The 22,500-nt window shown below is 46.3% G+C and overlaps 1 protein-coding gene across 2 annotated transcripts in view; it reads left to right on the forward strand.

The window, feature by feature from the left end:
• fat3a (FAT atypical cadherin 3a) overlaps positions 1-22,500 on the forward strand; it is a 51,952-nt gene that overhangs the window by 20,992 nt on the left and 8,460 nt on the right. For both annotated transcript variants that reach the window (XM_030777012.1, XM_030777011.1), the window contains exons 5-22: positions 1,260-1,577; positions 2,431-2,644; positions 6,817-6,956; positions 8,082-8,357; positions 8,850-9,060; positions 9,203-13,309; positions 16,027-16,223; positions 16,348-16,501; positions 16,935-17,168; positions 17,376-17,765; positions 18,074-18,288; positions 18,439-18,576; positions 20,104-20,247; positions 20,360-20,557; positions 20,792-21,016; positions 21,187-21,760; positions 22,103-22,237; positions 22,495-22,500. The exon at positions 22,495-22,500 is cut by the window's right edge and continues 152 nt beyond it. In XM_030777012.1, coding sequence (XP_030632872.1) covers positions 1,260-1,577; positions 2,431-2,644; positions 6,817-6,956; positions 8,082-8,357; positions 8,850-9,060; positions 9,203-13,309; positions 16,027-16,223; positions 16,348-16,501; positions 16,935-17,168; positions 17,376-17,765; positions 18,074-18,288; positions 18,439-18,576; positions 20,104-20,247; positions 20,360-20,557; positions 20,792-21,016; positions 21,187-21,760; positions 22,103-22,237; positions 22,495-22,500 — 7,876 coding nt within the window. The remainder of the gene's footprint in view (positions 1-1,259; positions 1,578-2,430; positions 2,645-6,816; positions 6,957-8,081; positions 8,358-8,849; positions 9,061-9,202; positions 13,310-16,026; positions 16,224-16,347; positions 16,502-16,934; positions 17,169-17,375; positions 17,766-18,073; positions 18,289-18,438; positions 18,577-20,103; positions 20,248-20,359; positions 20,558-20,791; positions 21,017-21,186; positions 21,761-22,102; positions 22,238-22,494) is intronic.

Below are 22,500 nucleotides of genomic sequence, written 5' to 3' on the forward strand. Positions count from 1 at the left end.
TTGGCATGTTTGCAAAGACAGATGGAGTTTGTACAAGCACGGAGCTGCAGTCTGTGGTTTTATGAAATGACTCAAATGAACAGTTCCATCGCTTAGCGCAGGATCGATGGAAGACAGCGAGTCTTTTGTCCTAACCAAAATGAATATTAATCTAGACGTTGATAAGATCGGTAACAATTGGCTGACGGCCCTGCTTCTGTTTGCTTATTGGCGGATGAGTGATGGGCGTGGCCAGGGCGAAGGAGTGATATAGATGGAGTGTCAAAGTGTGGAAATGAGAGAGAGAGGAATGTAATCTGTTCTGCAGTTATGTGACGGGACACAGTTCACTCATTTAATTAACATAGACGACTGTCAGAAAAGAATCATAAATCATTCTCCTTAAAAGAACAAGCTCTCTCCTGTTAGTGCTTGCATATAGTTCTGTGTGTGCGTGTGTGTGAGAGAGAGAGAGAGAGAGGGAGAGAGAGAGGGACAGACAAAAAGACAGAATGAGAGAATGAGATGTAAACCGATATTTAATATTTTGATATAAAGCTGTTATAGACATAAGTGAGAATTTGAAAGCTGACACTTCTATGTGGTAAACAAAGCCATGTTCTCACTGAGAACAACACAGAACATGGCATTTGATATCAGACATAACCTGGTCCAGTAGAAAAGTGCCAGACTCCAGGCAGCACAGTCCAATAGGTATATGTGTAACGGTAAGCAACCGCGGGCCATGTGGTTACGTCATTATCTGACATATCAATGACGTGGTCATGGCTGATGAACCTTCACACCTGGTTTAGATATAACACTTAAAACCTGATCTTAAGGCATAGAGGTAGCTTCTTCACAGCTCTTGTAAATGTCATTATTAATATCTATACTCGGCTTTTATAAAGCAAGCTATCCGCTTTCATAAATGAACTTGTTACCTGACTATGGAACGTTATGTTATGCAGAAAAAAAAGTTATAGGCATCTTGAATGTCTTTTGGTATTATGTGAATTGAGATTTAAAAATAGTCTATCACACTCTCAGTGGGAGAACTGCTTTTGTCTCAACCCCTGCCTTAAGGGTTTGACTCCCAAATTCCCATCTGTCCCTGCACTTTGCCCTTCTGTGAACTGTGTGTTCTCTGCTGCATTAATTTTGTACCTTTTTTCTTCTGTGTGTGCATGTGTGTGTGTGTGTATGTATGTATGTGTATGTGTGTGTGTATATGTGTGTGTGTGTGCGTGTGTGTGTGTGTGTGTGTATGGGGGGTGTAGGTGACAGTATCAGATGGCAGCTCCACACCCAGACAAACTACAGTATGGGTGGTGATTCAGGTCCAGGATGTGAACGATAACAAGCCTACGTTCCCGGAGAAGGTTTACCAGGTCAGGTTACCCGAACGCGGTCGTAAGCAACGCGGCGGTCCCATTTACCGCGTGTTCGCTTACGACAGAGACCAGGGAGCCAACGCCGATCTCACCTACAGCATCGTCGACGGTAACGAGGACGGCAAGTTCTACATCGATCCCAAAACCGGTGTCGTCTCCTCTCCCAAAAAACAGTTTACCGCCGGCACTTATGACATTCTGACCGTACGTTCCCTTTGACCGTTCCCTTTCGCCCTTCACTCTGACAGTTTGACCTTGAAACATTTGGTTTGACCTTCAGTTAACCTTGGAGGTGAGGGAGGTTATTTATGACTCCTCCTGCCTCAGAGCTCTCTCTGTTATTTCACCGAGTAAGATCTCTCAAGGAACAGGTTGCCCGATGTTTAGTTCTTCTTTTTTTTCACCATTGTGTTCTCGCCTGAAAAGAATTACAGCAGTTTGGAGCATCAACTCAAGGCTTCCTTACAAAAAGAGCAAATGAGGCCAAGATTAAACCTTGGCCTTGCACACTTGCATTGTTCCCAGCTAAAGATGCTAATTATTACTATCTTCAAACTCAGCCGTCACATCCAATGGAACGCACCGGATCCCTGCGGACAGAGGGTTTTTCTTTTTTTTTTTTTTTAACGGGCGGAGCACAATGCTGAAAAAAATAAGAAAGGGGCCAACTTATCCTTTAACTACAGACCATTATATTGAGCAAGTCAGTAGCTGATTGCACCAGACAGAATCCATTAACACAAATGATTATTGTCCTCTCTGAAAAGGGAGGTGAGGGAGGATGGGGTTTCTCTCCACTCTGGAGGGGCTTTTGTTCAATAACCATTCATAAGTGACTTAGAGACTGCAGTCTATCAGTTATTCTCTCTTTTCGCTCCGAAAGCGTGAAAGGGACATGCATTATGTGTGTGATGTGTGTCTCTCGCTGTGGCCTGTTTGATCAAAAATCTCTTAATTTTGCACGAATGTTTTTTTTCCATGAAATGTCTACTGTTGTCATAAGCTCTTCGTTCCTGCTTTCTTTTCCCAACGCTTGACCTGTGACCTTTGATCTCAGGTGAAGGCTACGGACAACGGGCGGCCTCAGAGGTGGACGACGGCTCGCTTGCACATCGAGTGGATCCGCCGGCCTCCGCCCAATCCGGTTCCTCTGATGTTTGACGAACAGCTGTATAACTTCACCGTCATGGAAACGGACAGAGTGGCAGACATAGTGGGTGTGGTCTCAGCCCAGCAGCAGAGTTCCATCCCACTGTGGTTTGACATCATAGGTGAGTCATTAACCAGGGGCGGGGCTTCAGCATGAGGGGAGAAAACTCTCAACTGGATTGGATGGAAGGTTGATTTTTTTTCACCAGACAGGATATAGAGTAATTGTGGTGATAATCCAGGTGTTGTGTTTAAATGCTTAGGGTTAGGGAATATTGTTAGGGTTACACGTTTTTTTTTTTACAGGTAATGGATTAGTATTATGTTATTTTGGGGATTAGTGTTGTGGATGGAGGCGCTGTTTAGTGTTTAGAGTGAGGGATTAAGATACATGTTGTGTAGTGGTGAAAAAAACGGGGATTAGGATTAATGTAGCATAGGATCAGGAGTTGGGGATTAAGGTGGCTATGGGGGAGTAAAGTAAAAGTGAGGTTTAAGTGCTTAATCTTAATCTTAGTGTATTCATTACGGTAAATATTAGACCAATAGAGTGTTAGGGGTAAAGGATAAGGAGTACTGGGTTTAATTTCTGGAAACTCAGTTGGATTAAAGAGTAATTGGTGTAGAATAAAGTTGACAGTTAGTTTAAAGGCTAGAGTAGAAGATGAATGGCCGTGTATGGGTTTAGGCAGGAGATAAACTGGGCTAAACTGGTTGAGGAACATGTTAGTGGTAGCGTCATGGAGATGGTTGACTGTCTAAGTGCATGGTTTGTGCCGGTGTGTGGCTCTCCTTTGCCATTCCACAGTCACCATGGCGATCACTTGCAGCTCTCTGTTCCCATGGCATTAAAGGTTTGTATGCTTGTCAAAAAATATTTTAGATAACAAATTAAAGCCTGTCAGACCATCGAAATCATTTCCTCAGGAAATGAACACGAATATGTTAGGGTTATGACATAAAAATAAATATTTGAATATTTAATATGTGTCCATATATATTTTAATATTTAAATTAACATTTTTCTAAAGACTAATTTTTGACAGTGTAAGCTTTAGCAGTCTGATCTAGACTCATTCACATCAAACTATATAGAAAATACAGTTTACATTGTTGCATTGCCTAAACATGCTCAATACTGATCTAAGTAGCGTTTTAATGATTAATATTAGCGAAGTCTTTCCGAGAGGGTCGTGTAGTTCTTGGAGCCTGCTGTATGTGTGGTGGGCTATAAGAGAGGCTCCTTATGAGTACTACATTTCCCAGAGTGCTCCATGCATGCTGTTTTGTGTGCAGATACCTTCTGTTTGCTTCGGCCTCACGCGCTCTCTGGGCTCTGCACTCCTCCGCTGCTCTGCCTTTCTTTTACTCTTTTTTGAAGTCACAATCCCTTCTCTCTCACTCTCTCTTTCCTCCCTCTGCCTTCCACGTTCTCTCCTCCTCCTCCTCCTCCTCTTGTCTCCTATTGCCTCCTCCTCCTTCCTTTTCCCTATCTCTCCTAACCTTTAACCTTTCAACTTTGTTTCAACCTGCCTCTTTACCTCTCTCTCTTCCTCCTCTCTACCCCTACTTTTCTCTCCTTCGACTGCCCCTGTCTCTCTCTCTCTCTCTCTTTCTCTCTCTTTAAATGCTTCGAATGGGAAGGTCCACGCCCTTTCCGTGAGATGTTCTATGTTCTCCAGACCGCTTGTGGCAGGAACTGTTCTACAGAAGGTATCTCTCTCAGTTCAGCAGAACTGTTTCTCTCTTTCTTTCTTTCTTTCTTTCTTTCTTTCTTTCTTTCTTTCTTTCTTTCTTTCTTTCTTTCTTTTTCTCTTTCTTCTCTCTCTCTTTTTCTCTCTCTTCCTTTCTATTTCTGTCATCCTCAGTTCAGCAGAACTGCTGTTGCTCTCTTTCTGTTTACTCATCAGCTACTTGTGCTTTCCCATCAATCCTAGTGTTGTGCAATGCTGCTCACATGTGATTGGTTGAAATGTGTTTGTGGGCGGGACATGTGACAAATGTGTGATTATCACTCTCTTTGTTTAATTTTATGATTAATCTTTAAATGTTTAGGTTCATCGGTATATAGAGACAGCTGTGTGTCCTTCTGTGTGTGTGAGTGTACGTACGTGTGTGTGTGTGTGTGTGTGTTAGAGAGAGGGAGAGAGAGTCTCCCCAAAACCCTTCCAGCTATCGCTGACCCCGCCCTCCCATTGGCGGCCTAATTAAATGCATCATTACACAGCCAATCGAGTGAGAGGAAGAAGGTCATAGGTTAGTATAGGATCGGGGTAGATAGAGGAAAGGGAATGAATGAAAGAGAGAGGGAGACATGGAAAGGAAAAGGAAGAGAGTGAAATTAGTGATAGATGGATTGGTGCTTAAGGTGTGTAAGTGTATCTGTTGCCCAGGTGTTGAGCCGCAGGCAGGTTAGAGAATGATTAATTAGATCTTTGTGTGTGTGTGTGTGTGTGTGTGTGTGTGTGTGAAGATGCACAGTAGACAGAAGTTTTGCTCCTCAAATATAATTGAAGATACAGCACTACACAGCATGAGTCAGCTTCATCCCTGGCTCTTTAACGGTGACAAAGTTACATTCAGATGAATCAGGAAAAGTGTCTCTTATCAAAGTCCTGGAATCATTAACTAGAATTCCAACACGGGTTCTCAAATGATCTTCTCAGTTGATAAAACAAAAAGAGAGTGAAAGGACAAAAGAGAAAAAAAAAAAGTCAGATGGACGACCTTCACACGCAGACGGTTTCCTGTCCAAGGTCAAAACGCCAGAGGTATAAAACAGATCTCAATAACTTTTACTGTGAAAAAAAAAAAAGAAACCTTCCATCATTTTTTTTCTTTCTTGCCGCTCTATCTTTTTTTTTTTTCCTCAAGTGTTGGTTTTGGCTCTAGGAGCTTTTGTAAGACAGGTCTATGATCTTTTGAAGGAGCTCGATCAAATCCCCTTCGCTCCCGGTGGTGAAAAGGCGCAAGGGATCTAATCTTTCCGATACCACCTTTACAAGTCTTTAGACGGATTCGGCGCTCGCTTGTAAAGGTCATTTCAGACAGAGAGGCTCAGAACTCACTTTTACTCTGTCCAATGCTGAGACTGCACAGTTCTTATGGAGGATGTGGCAAGAATGGAATCTGGGTTCTTTGGACCAAGCTCTCCGCGTAAGACTCCCTTGCCCGCCCTTTGGGTCTTGGGTCTGGATCGGAGTCCCAGTTAGTGGTTTCACACGAAACCAGTTTTGAATTTTCCTCAGGAAAGTAAAAGAACCTCAAATCTGGCCCGCTGGTATCTTGTGAAATATGTGAATCTCTCGTTATGTTTATTGTGAAGTTATACTTATGCGGAAGAGACGAAAGTGGGCGATTTAGATTACGGAGGTGTGAGTGTTTGTTTGTTTGTTTGTATTTGCCGTTTATTTGGTTTTCATTTTGTTTACTGTGTAAAGACATCACTTTATCACACTGGAGAGTTCCCTCTTATCTGTCTCTAGACAAGAAGATGACATTTCAGGACTCAGTAGAGGTTTTAATATTGTGCGAGAATGTGTGTGTGTGTGTGTATGTGTGTGTGTGTGTGTGTGTGTGGGTGTGGGTTTTGTGCTCCTCTATAATTTGGTGAGAAGGAATATTCTTTTTCAGGCAGTGGTTGGATGTGGAGACAGAAATACTGGGTTTCTGATACTTTGCGTCTCCTCAGTGTTTTGGAGAAACACACACACACAGACACACACACACACACACACACACACTCACACACACACACACACACACACACACACACACACACTCACTCATAATACACACTGACATAAATACATGAAAAACACAAAATACACCATACTGCAAACAAACTCAAACAAATGAGCCACATACTCAAACATTTACAGTCTCTCCCTCATCACCACTACATTACTCTTACTGTTTTATGTTAATGTGTGTGTGTGTGTGTGTGCATGTTTGTTTATGTGTAGGTGTGTGTGCATGCATATGTTTTTGTGTGTGTGTGTGTGTGTATGTGTGTGTGTGTGTGTTTGTGTGTGTGTGTGTGTGTGTGTGTTTGTGTATGTGTGTGTATTTATATATGCACACATGGACAAGGCACCACTTAGGATGTCCCTACATAACTGCAGAGGCTTTTAGTACAAAACCCTTCCAATGTCTCCCCCTGCTGGTTTAGATAAGATTTGTGTGTGTGTGGGTGTGTGTGTGTTTGTGTGTGTGTGTGTGTGTGTGTGTTTGAGAGAGAGTGGCTGTGTATATATATAACTTTGAGAATGACTGTCGTTTTTCTTCCTCTCAGACGGTGACTCTGAGAGCGTTTTTGATGTGGACAAGGGTGTTGGCACGATCATCATCGCCAAACCGCTGGATGCCGAGCAAAGGTCATTCTACAACCTCACCCTGGAGGTCACAGATGGAACCAACGTCGCTCACACTCAGGTACACACACATACACACGCGCGCGAGCACACGCACACGCACACACACACACACACACACACACACACACACACACACACACAGAAACACACACACACACACACAGAAACACACACACACACACACACGCACACTCTCACACATACACACACTCACACACACACACACATACACGCACACACACACTACACACACACACAAGAGGCAATCGCCTTTAATGTGTGATTGATGTTAAAGGTTAGAATTTGATTGATAAAGTCTGTCACTCTTTTGATTGGTTGGCTAACATATCAAGGTCCTATTGGGATGAAAAGCGATTTCGCCTTGATGATGTGTTCCCATTTATGATCCGGCATATTGGTCAAGGTCACCATCTAAAAGAGAGTGCCATATCAGTCCTGCAAAGAGAAAAGGCACCAGTCGGCCCGTCTTCTTCAGAGAACATCCCTCCATTGTGGAGGACACTTGAATTTCGTTCAAGACACAAGTCTGTCTTGTTATTGTATTTTAACCAGATGATAATAAACACACAGCGGGGCAAACAATGCCAGACTCTTACAGAGACGGAGAGGATGAAAGAGTGAGGAGGAACGTGAGAGACAGATATTCTACTTTATTCCACTTCGCTGTCTGCCTGGGTTTCCCTCTTTTTTTCACACACCCACATATACACACACTCAGCCACGCCACACGTACGCACACACACAGATGGAGCTCAGCGTGGAGCCGATAGGGAGAGAGAGGGAGAAACGGAAATACACGTCTGTTATTACGTTATAATTAGAACAGCCAGCGGGTCCCAACCTCCACAAACAGACACATACACGCACACATGCATGCGTGCGTGCGTGCACACACACACACACACATACAAAAACCACATAAGCATTGTAAATACACTGTGATTCAAAACACATGCAGTGTTCACGCATTCAGATACATTCGCTCCTTTACAAGTCTAGAGTTTTGTTACACTCCTTGTATTACACTGTAAACATCTGGCACAACAACGTGTTTTGTGTGTGTGTGTGTGTGTGTGTGCGTATGTGTGTGTGCTTGTGTGTGCGTGCATGTGTGTGCGTGTGCGTGTGCGTGTGTGTGCATGTGTGTGTTCTGTCTCCCCAGGTGCATATCACAGTTCTGGATAACAATGACAATGACCCAGTCTTCTCCCAGCCCACGTATGACATCACAATCGCAGAGGACACGCCCCCTGACACGGAAGTGGTGCAGGTGTTGGCGTCGGACCGAGACGAGCGTCACCGTTTAACCTTTAGCCTCCAGAGTAGCGTTGACCCCAGCAGCTTACGCCTGTTCCGCATCGACCCAAACACGGGCACGGTCTACACAGCCAGAAGACTTGACCATGAGAGCCGGAGTCAACACATTCTCACAGTCATGGTAAGTTGTGTGTACTCACAGCACTGATATGGTGTGTGTGTGTGTGTGTGTGTGTGTGTGTATGTGTGCACACGCGTGTTTACTGCATTAAATCCGTATTGTAGCGGGCTTGTTTCTTTGTGGATCAGTAATAGTATGACAGAAACATTAGATTGCTGGTCGTACTGAGACAGGTGCAGCTTGTATTAATGTGCCCTGAACCTGTTTCACTCTGCTGAAATCTAATTATCGATCTGATCTAATCACTCCCCGCCACTGCACACTGATGAGGAGTGTGTGAGTGTCATTTTTAATAAGGCGAGATATTACAGCTGTGAGTGGAGAAATGAAATGTGTTATTGTAATCCTCAGGTAGAGGTTAATCTGTGCTTATCTGACAGGGTGTTTATTTGCATGACTGTTTTGTTTGCTTTGTGTCTGATTGTGTGTGTGTGTGTGTGTGTATGTGTGTGTGTCATGTCTCTGCATCTGATCGGTCTCTATCTCTCTCAGGTAAAAGATCAGGAGTTCCCGTATAGGCGGAGTCTTGCTCGCGTCCTGGTCGGCGTAGAGGATGTCAATGACCACGCCCCCATCTTCACCATGGTGATGTATGAAGGGCAGGTGTATGAGTCGGCTGCTCTGGGATCAGCGGTGCTCACTGTAACAGCACTAGACAAAGACAAGGGACAGAATGCTCAAATCAGCTATAGTGTCGACTCAGGTACACACAAACATACATGTCTGTACAAAAATATCTAGTTCAAGCAAATATAGAAGTTTATATCAAATGTGGAGATCAGTGTGTTTACTGATGTGTGTAAGCTGATGCACATACATTTGTTCTTTATCTCCCCCTCACACAGGCAATACAGGGAGCACGTTCCGGATTGATCCAGTTTTGGGCATTATCTCAGTGGCACGGGAGTTGGACCTGTCCACCATTGGTCACTATGTTCTGACGGTTAAAGCGATGGATAACGGCTCACCCCCCCTCTCCTCCACTGCTGTAGTGCGTATTGCCGTCACGCTGTCTGACAACGCTGGCCCAAAGTTCCCCCAAACCGAGTACCAGGGCGAGATCGCCGAGGGCGTTGCCGTAGGTACCTCCGTGACCACGGTGAATGCCCTGAGTCTGTCCACGCTCACCTATGACATTCGTCACGGCAACGGGGACAGATCCTTCCGCGTCAATCAGTACAGTGGCGTCATCACAACACAAAGAACCCTGGACTATGAGACGGTCTCCTCATACACTCTCATTGTCACTGCTACCAACATGGCCGGACAGGCCTCCAACGCCACAGTGACTGTAATTGTGCTTGACCAGAATGACAACTCTCCGGTGTTTCAGCAGTTGCAATACCATGGTAGCATTAGTGAGGGAGCAGGGCTGAACAGCGTGGTCCAGAGCGAGAACGGTCAACCTCTGGTCATTCGAGCAACAGATGCCGACCGCAACCACAATGCATTGCTGGTATATCAGATCCAGGAGGAAGCAGCCCGGCGGTTCTTTACGGTAGATGCTGGAACTGGATCAATTAGAACCATAGCTCAACTTGACCACGAGACAACGCCCACGTTCCGGTTCCACGTCAGCGTGCGGGACAGTGGGCGTCCGCAGCTTTCAGCTGAGAGGCCTGCAGAGGTCACAGTACAGGTGCAAGATGTTAACGACTGTCCACCACGCTTTTCCCAAGATAGCTATGAGGCAGTGCTCCTCCTACCCACATATGAGGGTGTGGAGGCTTTGCAGGTCTCCGCCTCCGACCCTGATGGCGATGGCCGATCAGAATTGACGTATTCTTTGCCGGATGGCAGCCTGGAACACTTTAGTGTGGAAGCAAGCAGTGGTCTGCTGACCGTAAGAAACAGCAGTTTCAGTAAGGAGCGTTTCCGCTTTAACGTTCGCGTTTCCGATGGACGCTTTTCCAGCACAGCTCTAGTGACGGTGTTGGTGAGAGAGGCTCTGGACAGCGGCCTAGCCTTTACACACAGCGTCTACAATGCCAACATCCAGGAGAACAACGCTAACATAACGACGGTCGCTGTGGTCACGGCACTAGGCAACCGTTTGAATGAGCCGCTGCGCTACACACTACTGAATGCAGGTGGGAAGTTTCGTATCAGGCCCACATCTGGAGCCATCGAGACGGTTGGAGTGCCGTTAGACCGAGAGGAACGAGAGGAATATGGACTGCTCGTTCAGGCAGGTCGTGAAGAAGATCGGCTTCGTGTAGCCCGTGCCCTGGTACGTGTACATGTCACGGATGTTAACGACAATGCTCCCATGTTTGTTGGGCTGCCGTACTACGCTGCCGTGCAAGTCGAGGCAGAGCCAGGATCAGCCATATTCCGCGTGACGGCAGTGGATCAGGACAAAGGACCAAACGGAGAGGTCAGTTACTTCCTGCAGGACGAGCTGGGACACTTCGAGATGGACCGTGCGAGCGGGGAACTGCGCCTGCGTCGAGCTTTTGAGGTGGACCTGTCCAGCGTCGAGTACCAAGTGCTGGTGTTTGCCCGAGACGGAGGAACGCCGCCCCTCTCCGCCTCGATCACCTTCCCGGTTACCGTGGTGAACCGAGCCATGCCAGTGTTCGATCGGCCGTTCTACACGGTGAGGGTGACCGAGGACGTGTCGGTGCAGACGCCGATTTTGGGCATCAATGCCAGCAGCCCTGAAGGCCAGAGCGTACTGTACACCATCACGCACGGAGACCCTGACACGCTGTTTTCCATCGGCTTTGACACCGGGGTCATTAGTGTCATCGCCCCGCTTGACCATGAGATCAGTCCTGCCCACAGACTCATTATCAGGGCCACAGACTGTCTGACAGGTGCTCGTGCAGAGGTGGACGTGGAAGTGATAGTTGTAGACGTGAATGACAACGCTCCGGTGTTTGAGCAGCCGGTGTACCGCGCCGTAATCTCAGAGTCAGCCATGATCGGCACAGCCGCTCTGCAGGTTCAAGCCACGGACAAAGACTCTGAAAAGAACGCCGTGGTTCGGTACCAGATCATCTCTGACAGGAATAATAGCACAGATCACTTCCACATTGACAGCAGCAGTGGCCTAATTCTGACAGCACGTTCACTCGATCATGAAACTCAACAACGGTACGTCTTTGTTGTCAAGGCGACTGACAATGGGTTCCCGCCACTGAGCAGTGAGGTGTGGGTGACGGTAGAAGTGACTGACACCAATGACAACGCTCCAGTTTTTAACCAACTCTTGTATGAAGCCTCAGTTAGCGAACTCGCCCCTAAGGGTCATTTTGTCACTTGTGTACAGGCATCAGATGCTGACAAGTCAGATGCGGAAAGGCTTCGATACGGTCTGGTGTCTGGTAACGAGCGTATGCTGTTTCAGCTGGATGCAAATTCCGGTGTGCTCAGTCTGAGCGGACAAAGGCGCGTTCAGCGTATGCCTTCCACAGTCAGCTTGAATGTGAGCGTGTCCGACGGAGTTTTCACCAGCACGGCTCAGATACACGTTCGGGTGGAGCGAGCCAACCTCCATTCCCCCCAGTTCACCCAGAGCATGTATGAGGCAGAGGTGAGGGAAAACGCAGCTCCCGGGGCAAAGATTGTCACTGTCAGGGCCCAGGATGCCGACCCAGCGGAGTTTGGAGAGGTCAAATACACGCTGCTTTCAGATGCAGCGAGAGATTTGTTCAGTATAGACAACAGTGGTCAGATATCGACTTTGGAACGGTTGAACCGAGAGGACCGGAGTGAGATCATCCTGAGCGTAGTGGCACAGGACAGCGGCGGCAGGGTAGGTTACTGCAACGTTCGGGTCACTGTGCTGGACGAGAATGATAACGGCCCACTCTTTCAGGCCTCCGAGTACCGTGCTAGCGTCCGGGCAGAAGTCGAGCCAGGTGCTCTTGTGACACAGGTGCAGGCGTTGGACGCTGATCAGGGGGCTAACGGCCAAGTCAGCTACAGCCTGTACAGCGAAGCCAGCCCTCAGGTCACAGAGCTGTTGGACATTGACCCTGACAGCGGCTGGGTTGTCACCAAAGGCGTTTTCGGCTCCCTGAGGGGATCGGTGCTGTCGTTCTTTGTGAAGGCCTTGGACGGCGGAGCACCAGTCAGGCACTCTCTCGTGTCTGTTTACATCCACGTTCTCTCCGCTGACGCCCATCTGCCAGTCTTCAGCCAACCACAGTTCTCCTTCACCGTGCCAGAGGACACGCCCATTGGTGGTATGCTAGGTGCAGTACACTTGCAGTCTTTGCCTGGCCGCGCACCCCTGCCGGTGACTTTCTCAACTGTGACTGGTCAGACGCCGGAGAGTAACAGTGAGGGCGTGTTTGTGGTGGATAGAGAGAGTGGTATGATAAAAGTAGACAAGCAGCTTGATCGGGAACAGACTCAGGCTTTCCATTTTAAGGTTGCTGTAACTCTGCAGCAAGGTCGAATCGACGCAGTCAACAGTGTTGACGTGGAGGTCAAAGTCCTGGATGTCAATGATAACAAGCCGACATTTGAGTCAGAAGTCTATGAGGCCTCTGTTAGTGAGGGCCTTCCTCCTGGCACCAGGGTCTTGCAGGTGAGAGCACAGGATCCTGATTGGGCAGCCAATGGTCAGGTGACCTACAGTTTAACTCCACCGGGATTGCCTGGTTCTGTTGGTGAGGATCCTGAAAAGGGAGGAGCTTTTTTCATGATTGACAGTAACTCCGGTTGGATCTCAACTTTGAAGGAGCTGGACCATGAGCACCGCCCTGCTCACATTCTAACGGTGTGGGCGTTCGATCTTGGCGACCCCATCAGTCAGTCGTCTTCAACGACTGTCACCGTTGCTGTTGGTGACGCCAATGACAATGTCCCAGAGTTCCTGCAGGCTCGTTACTACGGCAGCGTGCGTGAGAGTGATGCCCCTGGTGAAGTTGTAGCTGTGCTGAACACACGTGATGACGACAGTTCTCCTATCAACAGACAGGTCACCTACCACATCACAGGTATGTGAGCATGAGTGTGTCAGTGCCTTGCATGTCTTCTGTGGTCTACAGTTGCTAGCGGAAATGCTAGCAGAAAAATACTTATGCTATAGATAAAAACCTGGATCCTCCACAAAAAAGAAAAAGCACAGGTGTGATTGTTGCGGATACAGGTTTTTTTTTTTCTCCATTAATGCAGCATGGTGTGGAACATTTTTTAAGGTGTTATCATCCTTAGCTGGCATAAATTACACTCACGCACAAACATCTGAGCAGCTTGCTTGCAAATCAGCAGCTCAGAAACTCATAACACTGAATTAAGGAGCTACCTTGTTCTATAATTCATGAGGCTACCCACAAATCAACCAAAGTGCATATTTCTTAGCGTGTACACACACACACACACACACACACACTCTGGTCAGGAATGTCGATTAAGGAGCAGTCTCAGAGCTGTAATCATGATTTAAACTGTGCTGACACCAGCAAAGTAAGAACAAGCATTATTTCATAACAAGATGTCACCCAGACGTAAGCACACACCTTTTGCACTTAACCAGATTAAAGCTCACCGTAGTTAGCACAGTAACTGGAATAAACATTGTGACCACACACACACAGACACTCACACACTAAGCTGCATGAGCTTTGGTTGTCTCCCTTTCTCTGTTTCTCTAATCTGTCTGTATATAATCTCTCACTCTCTGTCTATCACACATCCCTCTCACTCTGTCACTCCCAGGCTCTCTCTGTCTGTTTCCTCCGAAGCGTAGTGTTCCAAGATATTTGTGATGTTTAAATCCTCTTGGCTCCGAACAAATTTAAAGGTCAAACTCCGTCTAATAGACTTTTCATACCTCCTTGGCAGTACAGTACACAATGAAGCTCATGCAGCTCAATGAGATTTAGACAGAGAGAGAGAGAGCGAGAGCTTGAGGTGGAACAGTACTTATTTTACAAGACACTGATCATAGCTGATTTATGGTTGCCCTGCAGTTATGACCGCTCTCTGACCGTGAGGTGACCGCACTCACACACACACACACACACACACACACACAGACACACACACACAAACACATATAAACAGTATGTTGGAAGAGGAGAAGGGCTGTCCTCTTGAGACTTTCTGTATACCTCCAGGCACTGAAGCAGTTCAGAGAAGGCTGAGTGCATTTTAGGTAAATACAGACATAGTTACTTACTCTCATCTGCCTCTGAAAGGCTCAGAAAACCCGCATACATAACCCATTGAAAGAACGTTCATTTGCCCAGTGGTTTGGTTAGCGCCGTTCGAAGGACGATTTTTGAAAAAAGGCTTCTCTGAATGCCAAGTTTTTGAGTGCCAACAAAAATATGAATTTTCTCGTAGTACTATGATAATGTGGTTCGAGCTTTTAGAATCTGAATCCCAGAAGTCACTATCCGAGCGGCTGTTTGTAATATTTATTGAAAATCTCTTGTTACGAAAACTGTAAGAATAAATTTGGTTGAGGTAGAGATTCGATCTTTTTTTAGGGTCAAAAGGACAGTGGGACGTGCTGGAGTTTAACTGTTAAAGGAGTGTTTTTCTGTATTTTGATTCTGAACTGTATTTGACCATGAAGGAAAAGGAAAATGTGTTTGTTGTTCGATAGTTCCTGCGTGTGATTTGGAGACTTATCTTACTGGATAGAGAGGAAGGCTGAAGCAAAAAAAATGGTTTAAATCACTCCGTTCTAATCACCCAGAGAAAGAATAGGTAAGAGAGTAGGGAGCGATGGATAGCGAGGAAGATTTTCTCATCACTCCCTCTGTGTTACTGGTTTCCAGCTGAGATAAATTACACCCGGTTTATATAGGACATGAACAAAAGATTGTTTGTTGTGTGTGTTCGTGTCTTTGTCAGTGTGTATGTGTGTGTGTGTGTGTGTGTGTGCGCGCGTGCATGTATGTGTGTGTGGGTGTGCATAAGTGCTTCAAGTAGAATAATTGGACACTTATCACTGCCCACTGTTTTTGATTACTGAGTTTTTATTTATCCTATTGTCAGTCTCTAGTCTGCCCCCCCCCCTTCTCTCTCTCTCTCTCTCTCTCTCTCTCTCTCTCTCTCTCTCACTCTCTCTCTCTCTCTCTCTCTCTCTCTTTCTCTCTCCATGTCTGTCCGTGCCTTGTCCTGGTTGTTTTGTATGGTGTAAATGATGACCCATCGTAATTAGAGGAAAAAGGTGGTAGAATTTCATTCCATTACATGCGATAAATGAACGAGGTTGTTATATGTGTTTGACCTTAATTGATAGCAGTGCTGATAATTTAAATGAGAATAAAAGGTGTAATTATTATAATTTATTCTAATGAGCTTTCTGTGACAGAGAGGACTAATAGAGGTTATTAAGACGCTCAGATAATCCTCTGTGTCTCTGTGGGCATGTGCTTGCATGTCTCTCCCTCTCTCTCTGTGTGTGTGTGTGTGTGAGTGTGTGTGGGAGTATAAGTGTGCAGATGCTCATGCTCAGTTCTAGCTACAGTCTACTGGATCTTTTAACTCTGTGTTAGTGAATGGGGACATAAAATGTAATGTGTCCTAATTATCTATGGATGTGTGCACTTGCTATGTGTGTGTGTGTGTGTGCTAGTACAAATATACTGTATATATACTCTGGATTATCTATAGTTTTGTGTCAGTGAAAGTATTTTAAAAATACAGATACTGACCGATATGTGTTTGTCTGTGTGTGTGTGTGTGTGTGTGTGTGTAGGTGGTAACCGAGGAGGGGTGTTTGCCCTGGGCTTAGTGCAGGGGGAGTGGAAGCTGTACGTTAAACGTCCGTTAGATCGAGAGGAACAGGAGTTCTACCAAATCAACATCACGGCAACAGATGGACTCTTCGTTTCCACAGCAACTGTGGAAGTGACAGTAACTGACACCAATGACAACAGCCCAGTGTGTGAACAGGTCAGTGAACTATAATAGAGTACTAACTATAACACACACAAACACACCGCAAACTACAGTCTAACTGTGTGTTTTCTTGTCTTTCTTCTGTGTGTCTGTGGGGGGTTTTTTTGTGTATCTTTAGGTGGTGTATTCAGTGTCAGTCTCTGAGGATGTTCCTCTTAATAAGCTGATTCTGAGAGTTAAAGCCACAGATGCGGACGCAGGCTCCAATGCTCAGATACAGTACTCCCTGTCTGGTCCAGGAGCAGAGGACTTCTCCATCCACCCTTACACAGGTGCTCTGTGTGTGTGTGTGTCTGGATATACCTGTGTGTGTGTGTGCATGTGCGCCCTTTTAAGACTGCATTTGGTAGCTTAGGTTATGTATACTGACTTGTGATTGAAGGGTTGCAGATGGCAAGCTCGCCTAAACAGAAAGCGAAACAGCTGGTCAAATATTGCTGTTGTGGATGCGATGTAACTGGAAGCACGTCTGGAGGCAGCCCTGCTTCATTTGCCCGTGAAAGCTGTCTTGTTAGTGTGCTGAAAAATAATGTATTTTGCTTTTGTTGGACATTCTCATTAAGATGAACAAATGTTGCAATGTCAAACATCTAGTTGACACTATAATGTGTGTAAGTGTGTGTGTGTGTGTGTATGTGTGTAAGTGTGTGTGAATTCTTATATTCCTGAATGCATAAATAATTCTTATCGTTGTCTTAACCTCAGGTGAGCTGAAGACGGCCGGAGCTTTAGACAGAGAAAAAGTGGAGCGGTACTCTCTGGTCGCCCAGGCGACAGACGGCGGTGGCCTTTACTGTCTCGCAGAGGTGTCAGTGACGCTGTTGGATGTCAACGATAACCCCCCTCAGTTCAGCACGCCGCACTATACAGCCAGTGTTTATGAGAACACAGCCACCAAAGCCCTGCTCACACGCCTGCAAGCCATCGACCCTGATCTCGGTAAGATCTACGACTTCACGTTTTCTTTCTTTTTTTCAATTTCTTTCTTTCCTTCTTTCTCTATCAGTGCCCCCGCCTCTCTTTGTAACTCTGTTATTTCTCAAGCCTATTAATGCACTATTACACTATTGTTTAAGAGTGTTGGTGAGCACTAGTGTGTGTGTTAATACTGTCTCTTAATCATCTCTAATTCATTTTGCTGACCAGGTGTGAGTCGCAAGGTGGTGTATTCCCTGGTGGACTCAGCAGATGGTTTCTTTTCCATTGATAAGTCCTCGGGGATCCTTGTGTTGGAACGTTTGTTGGACCGTGAGGTTCAGTCCTCGTACCAAATCACAGTAAGAGCTTCAGACCAGGGTGTACCAGTGCGCCTGTCTTCCCTTGTGAACGTCACCATCACCGTTTTGGACATTAACGATAACCCGCCAGTGTTTGAGAGGCGAGATTACCTGGCCACGCTGCCGGAGGACGTCGCCGTGGGAACAGAGGTGGTGCGCGTTTATGCCGCTAGCAAAGACATTGGAACCAATGCGGACATCTACTATAGCATCCGCTCAGGCAACCAGCAAGGCCATTTTACCATCCATATCAACACAGGTGAGACTCTTAATCACGTCACAAGCCTGCAGACACCCCACTCAAACCTAAGTGAACTTTATTGTCTAATGTTACCGTGGGGACCACCTTTAACCTCAGGTACAATCCCATGCCCTACATAACACGCTGAAACTCTGCGTGAAACATGTTGTCAGTGTTTGCTCAAAGCAATTCTACAACGACCTACGAACAGGTCGTCACCGGCAACGGTCGACGGCACAGTGGTAGATACTCCCTACGTAAAGCTTCACAAGATATTTATAATCATTTTTGCAGTGCATTCCCAGTAACTGTGTCACATCCTCCAGGTGCAATCTCCGTGTCTCGACCTCTGGACTTCGAGTCCTGCAAAGACTACTTTTTAACCGTGGAGGCTAGAGATGGTGGGACTCCACCCCTTAGTGCCGTTACCATGGTGAACATCAACCTGACAGATGTGAATGATAATGCGCCGATGTTCAGTCGTGACACCTACAGCACTTCCATCAGTGAGGATGCTAATATAGGAGACACTGTTGTGAAGGTAACCAGCGATGGAAACACTTTAAAATGGTTACTTGACTTCGCCTCATCTGATCCCTTAATATATATTGCTCATATAATAATATGTATTACGTGGTATGTGCAGTACTGAAATTGTGTGTTCTGATTGGATTTTGTTGTGGTTGCCCAGGTGATGGCAGAGGATGTGGACAGCCAGGTGAACGGTGATATCCTATACTCCATCATCAGTGGTGATCGTGAGAACCAGTTCTTCATCGAGCCGGTCACTGGTCAAATCAAAGTCAACAAACATCTGGACCGAGAGACAGTGAGATATCCACCTTTAATGCCGTCATGGCTGTAGCCTCCCTCCCACTCACCCACTCACTCACTTACTGTCTTACTGATTGGGTACCAGCGTAATCAATCAAACTAATCGATGATGTCATTATGACCATTTAAGACTATTGGAAACGATGATAAGTCAAATCAGGTTTATTCAGAGCTCTAGGAATAGAAACTCAAAGTCAAAGTTTGCCACTTTATAGCCCATACATCCATGCTACTTTCTGATTGGTTGTCTTGGTTACTCGGTTGCTGTAGATACGATATGGAAGAATACTCTATTAGAATCCTCAGAAAACTAATGCATTGTGTCTGCTACGCATTGCTTTGGTCTGCACATATTCAATCTAAGAAAGAAAAGCTCCAGTGTTCCTGGACCCACAGTTAAAACCTCGTACGAAACACGTACAAATCTGTCTTTATGTAAATCAGGGGATGTCAGAAAATCAATATAAATGCACATCGACGTAAAGAATTGATCATTTGTACCGTTCCCTCTGTGGCATCGCCCTGAAGATATTGCCTTAGTCTTTGCACTTTTACTGTTTCACTCTTTGCCTGATCTCGACGCTTTTTTTTTCCTCTTTTTGCGTTGTATTGCTGTTTTTGTATTGCTGTGCATGGTGTGTTTTGTAACGTAGCGGCTTGCACAACCGTTGAAATTGTCTCACAGCGCTGTGGAATGAACATTTTGAGATGTGTGTTGACAGGAAACAGTGCTTAATTTACTTTGATTTACTTCATTAACAAACACCTCTTTTTTTTACAAAGTCTCTCTTGAGGACCTTTACTGAATCACTGTGAGATGAGGTAGTTCTGTTGCTGTGGTAAAGTGTCATTTTAAAAGCGACCGCTTGGCCGGGCCGCCGCATCGCCACTTTGGGCCGACTGAAGAGGAAACTTTTGTTTGTTTTTTTTTTTACATTGGGCTCGGCAGAGATTTGCTGCTGCGGTGCGATAGTTTCCTGAGCCCATCTGTGTGATGGCGCGCTCTGTGAGATCCCAGCACACCTACAGTGTCTCCAGCCCAGTCTGCTGTCAATCACACAACTCCGACAGAAACAAACTCCCCAACTGCCAGAAACTCGACTGCTGTGTGAGAGAGAGAGAGAGAGAGAGAGAGAGGGGGAGAGAGAGAAGGGGGTGAGGAAGAAAAGTGTGAGAAAGAGAAAGATGTTGGGGGGAGAAGTTAGAAGAAGAGACATTAAAGGAAAGAAAACAGTCAGAAAGAGTGGGAAGAAAGAGCTGGTGTTGTAGAGGGAGGAATGAGATGGAGAACGAGAAACAGAGAGTGAGAGGTTGTGGGGGGGGGGGGGTGAGCAGAGAGAATTAGTTGCAGGTAGTTGTGTTTATCAAGCTTCTGAAATCCCTGGAGTGTGTTCTGTTTCCCATCATTAACAATTCATGAGACACAATCACAGCCCAGCAAAGGAAAGCACCTCTTCTTCAGTGATCTTACATCTTGCATCTCTCTCTCTCTCTCTCTCTCTCTCTCTGTGTGTGTGTGTAGATGCCAGGTTACTCGTTGGCAGTCCGAGCGTTGGATAGTGGCACTCCTGCCATGTCCTCCACCGTGCTGGTCAACATCGACATCACCGACATTAACGACAACCCTCCCACCTTCATCCCAGCCAATCTAACCGCTGTCATACAGGTATCATAATATGTGACAGAGCTCTCACCCAATCAAAAGTGCGGAAGTCTCCGCTCAAGCCAATGGCTTTTGTTTGTTTGATTTTCTTTATTTTTTTTATTTCCTCCAACAGGAAAACAAGCCTGTGGGTACCAGCATCCTCCAGCTGTCTGTCATTGATAAGGATGCAGCCCATAATGGTCCACCATTCCTCTACCACATCATTGCAGGAAATGAGGGGGCGTGGTTTAAGTTGGACACAGAGGGTCTGTTGACTTCCAATCGCATGTTTCAAAGGACAGAGGGGACAGAGTATGCAATCCAAGTGCAGGTGTGTACTCAGTGAATGATTACAGTTGCTTTCAACCTCCATTTTTGTTAGTACATTACAACAGTGTTATAATTAACTCTCAGATTATTATTATTGAAGTTACACGTAACACATGAACACATACACTCTCTTTTTTGTAATACCTGCATCTCTGCTCTGACTTTGCTTGCAATAATGCAGCAAAGGTTTTATTCGTGAGTGACTTGTGCAATCTTTGCTCTAATCTTTGCCCAGGCCCGTGATTCCGGAAGGCCGTCTCTGTCGTCGACGGCGATGGTGCTGGTGCGCGTGATAGAGGAGAGCGTGCACAAACCCGTGGCGTCTCCGCTGCAGGTGCACATCGTTACCATGGAGGATGAATTCCCGGGCGGTGTTATCGGTCAGATCCACGCCACGGACCAGGACGTCTTTGATATCCTCACCTACGGACACACACATCAACAAAACAGCCTTTTCAAGGTGGGTGTATGTGTGTGTGTAAATGTGTTTTCTTATGGGTGAGTGACTAACTGCGATAAAATAGGAGTGCAGTTCAGATCTCAATTTGTGGGCTGTGTGTGTGTGTGTGTGTGTGTGTGTGTGTGTGCGCGCGTGTGTATGTGTGTAACCGAACATTTTTATGTGTGTAGGTCAGTCCACGCGACGGCCGTATCATTGCTCTGAGTGGTTTGGATGCTGGTCACTACACACTCAACGCGACGGTGACAGATGGACGCTTTTCCGTGAACGTGCCCGTGACCGTTCACGTGGAACAGGCCTCGGTGGAGATGCTGCGCGATGCCGTGACTGTGCGGTTCGACCGTGTCACTCCGCAAGACTTCGTCACCCTCCACCTGCCAGCTGTGCGCCGTGTTCTGTCCGCCGTCATGGCAACCCAGCGTCCAGATGCTCTTCACATACTCAGTGTTCAGCCCGTGGAGACCACAGGGCAGCTAGACCTGCTCGTTGCCGTGGAGACGGCGGAAGGAGGGTTCTACAAAGCCGCGTTTGTGACCCAGAAGCTAAGCTCGGCTCGTAGGCAACTGGATCAGGTTCTAAGGGTCTCGGCGGTACTGGATAAGAACTGTTCTGGGCTGGACTGCAGGGAGGCCCAGTGTGAACAGACCATCACACTAGACTCTCACAGTCTGGTTACATACAGCTCCACTAAGACCAGCTTTGTGTCTCCACGTTTTCACAGGGCTACACGCTGTGTGTGTACTGGTAGGTACACATACACACATATACTCAAATATTCACATACACACTCATATATACACATAGACATACTGATACACATACTGATATAAACACATATACACATAGACATACTAATACACATACTGATATGAACACATAGACACACCCATACTCATATTTACACACACATACCCATGGTTACTCATATGGACATCTGTTCACCTGCTAAAAAAAATTAACATCAAACTCATAATGACACAAACACAAAAATTCAGAGGACTGCTGTTTACTCATTCAACCCTCTCTCTCTCTCTCTCTCTCTCTCTCTCTCCCTCTCTCTCTCATGCCCTTCTTTCTCTGTGATAGATGGCAGCTGTGCAGCAGGCTCTGAGCTGTGTGAGGAGATGTCGTGTCCTGGAGACATGCAGTGTGTGGGCACAGACAGCAGCAAGGGGCCGTACGCATGCCAGTGCCCACCTGGCAAACTGGGAGAGTGTGCAGGTGGGTGCTCTCTGGCTGGATCTAAATGCCATTGGGAATCAGGTTTGGATTTGTGTATTGTGCTCTTGGTACTTCTGGTCAACATGCACTTCACCCCTGTTCTTCAGTGGTCGCTTAGGAGCCAGATATTTCACAGGCTTGGTCCTGATTTAGCTGATCTTAGAATGATAGAATGAGTGTGGTCTTGACAGTGCCTGTGTGTGTGTGTGTGTGTGTGTGTGTGTGTGTGTGTGTGTGTGTGTGTGGGTTTGTCACAGGACACA

Source organism: Chanos chanos, chromosome 6, assembly GCF_902362185.1.
Source record: "Chanos chanos chromosome 6, fChaCha1.1, whole genome shotgun sequence".
In the NCBI taxonomy this organism is placed as follows: Eukaryota; Metazoa; Chordata; class Actinopteri; order Gonorynchiformes; family Chanidae; genus Chanos; species Chanos chanos.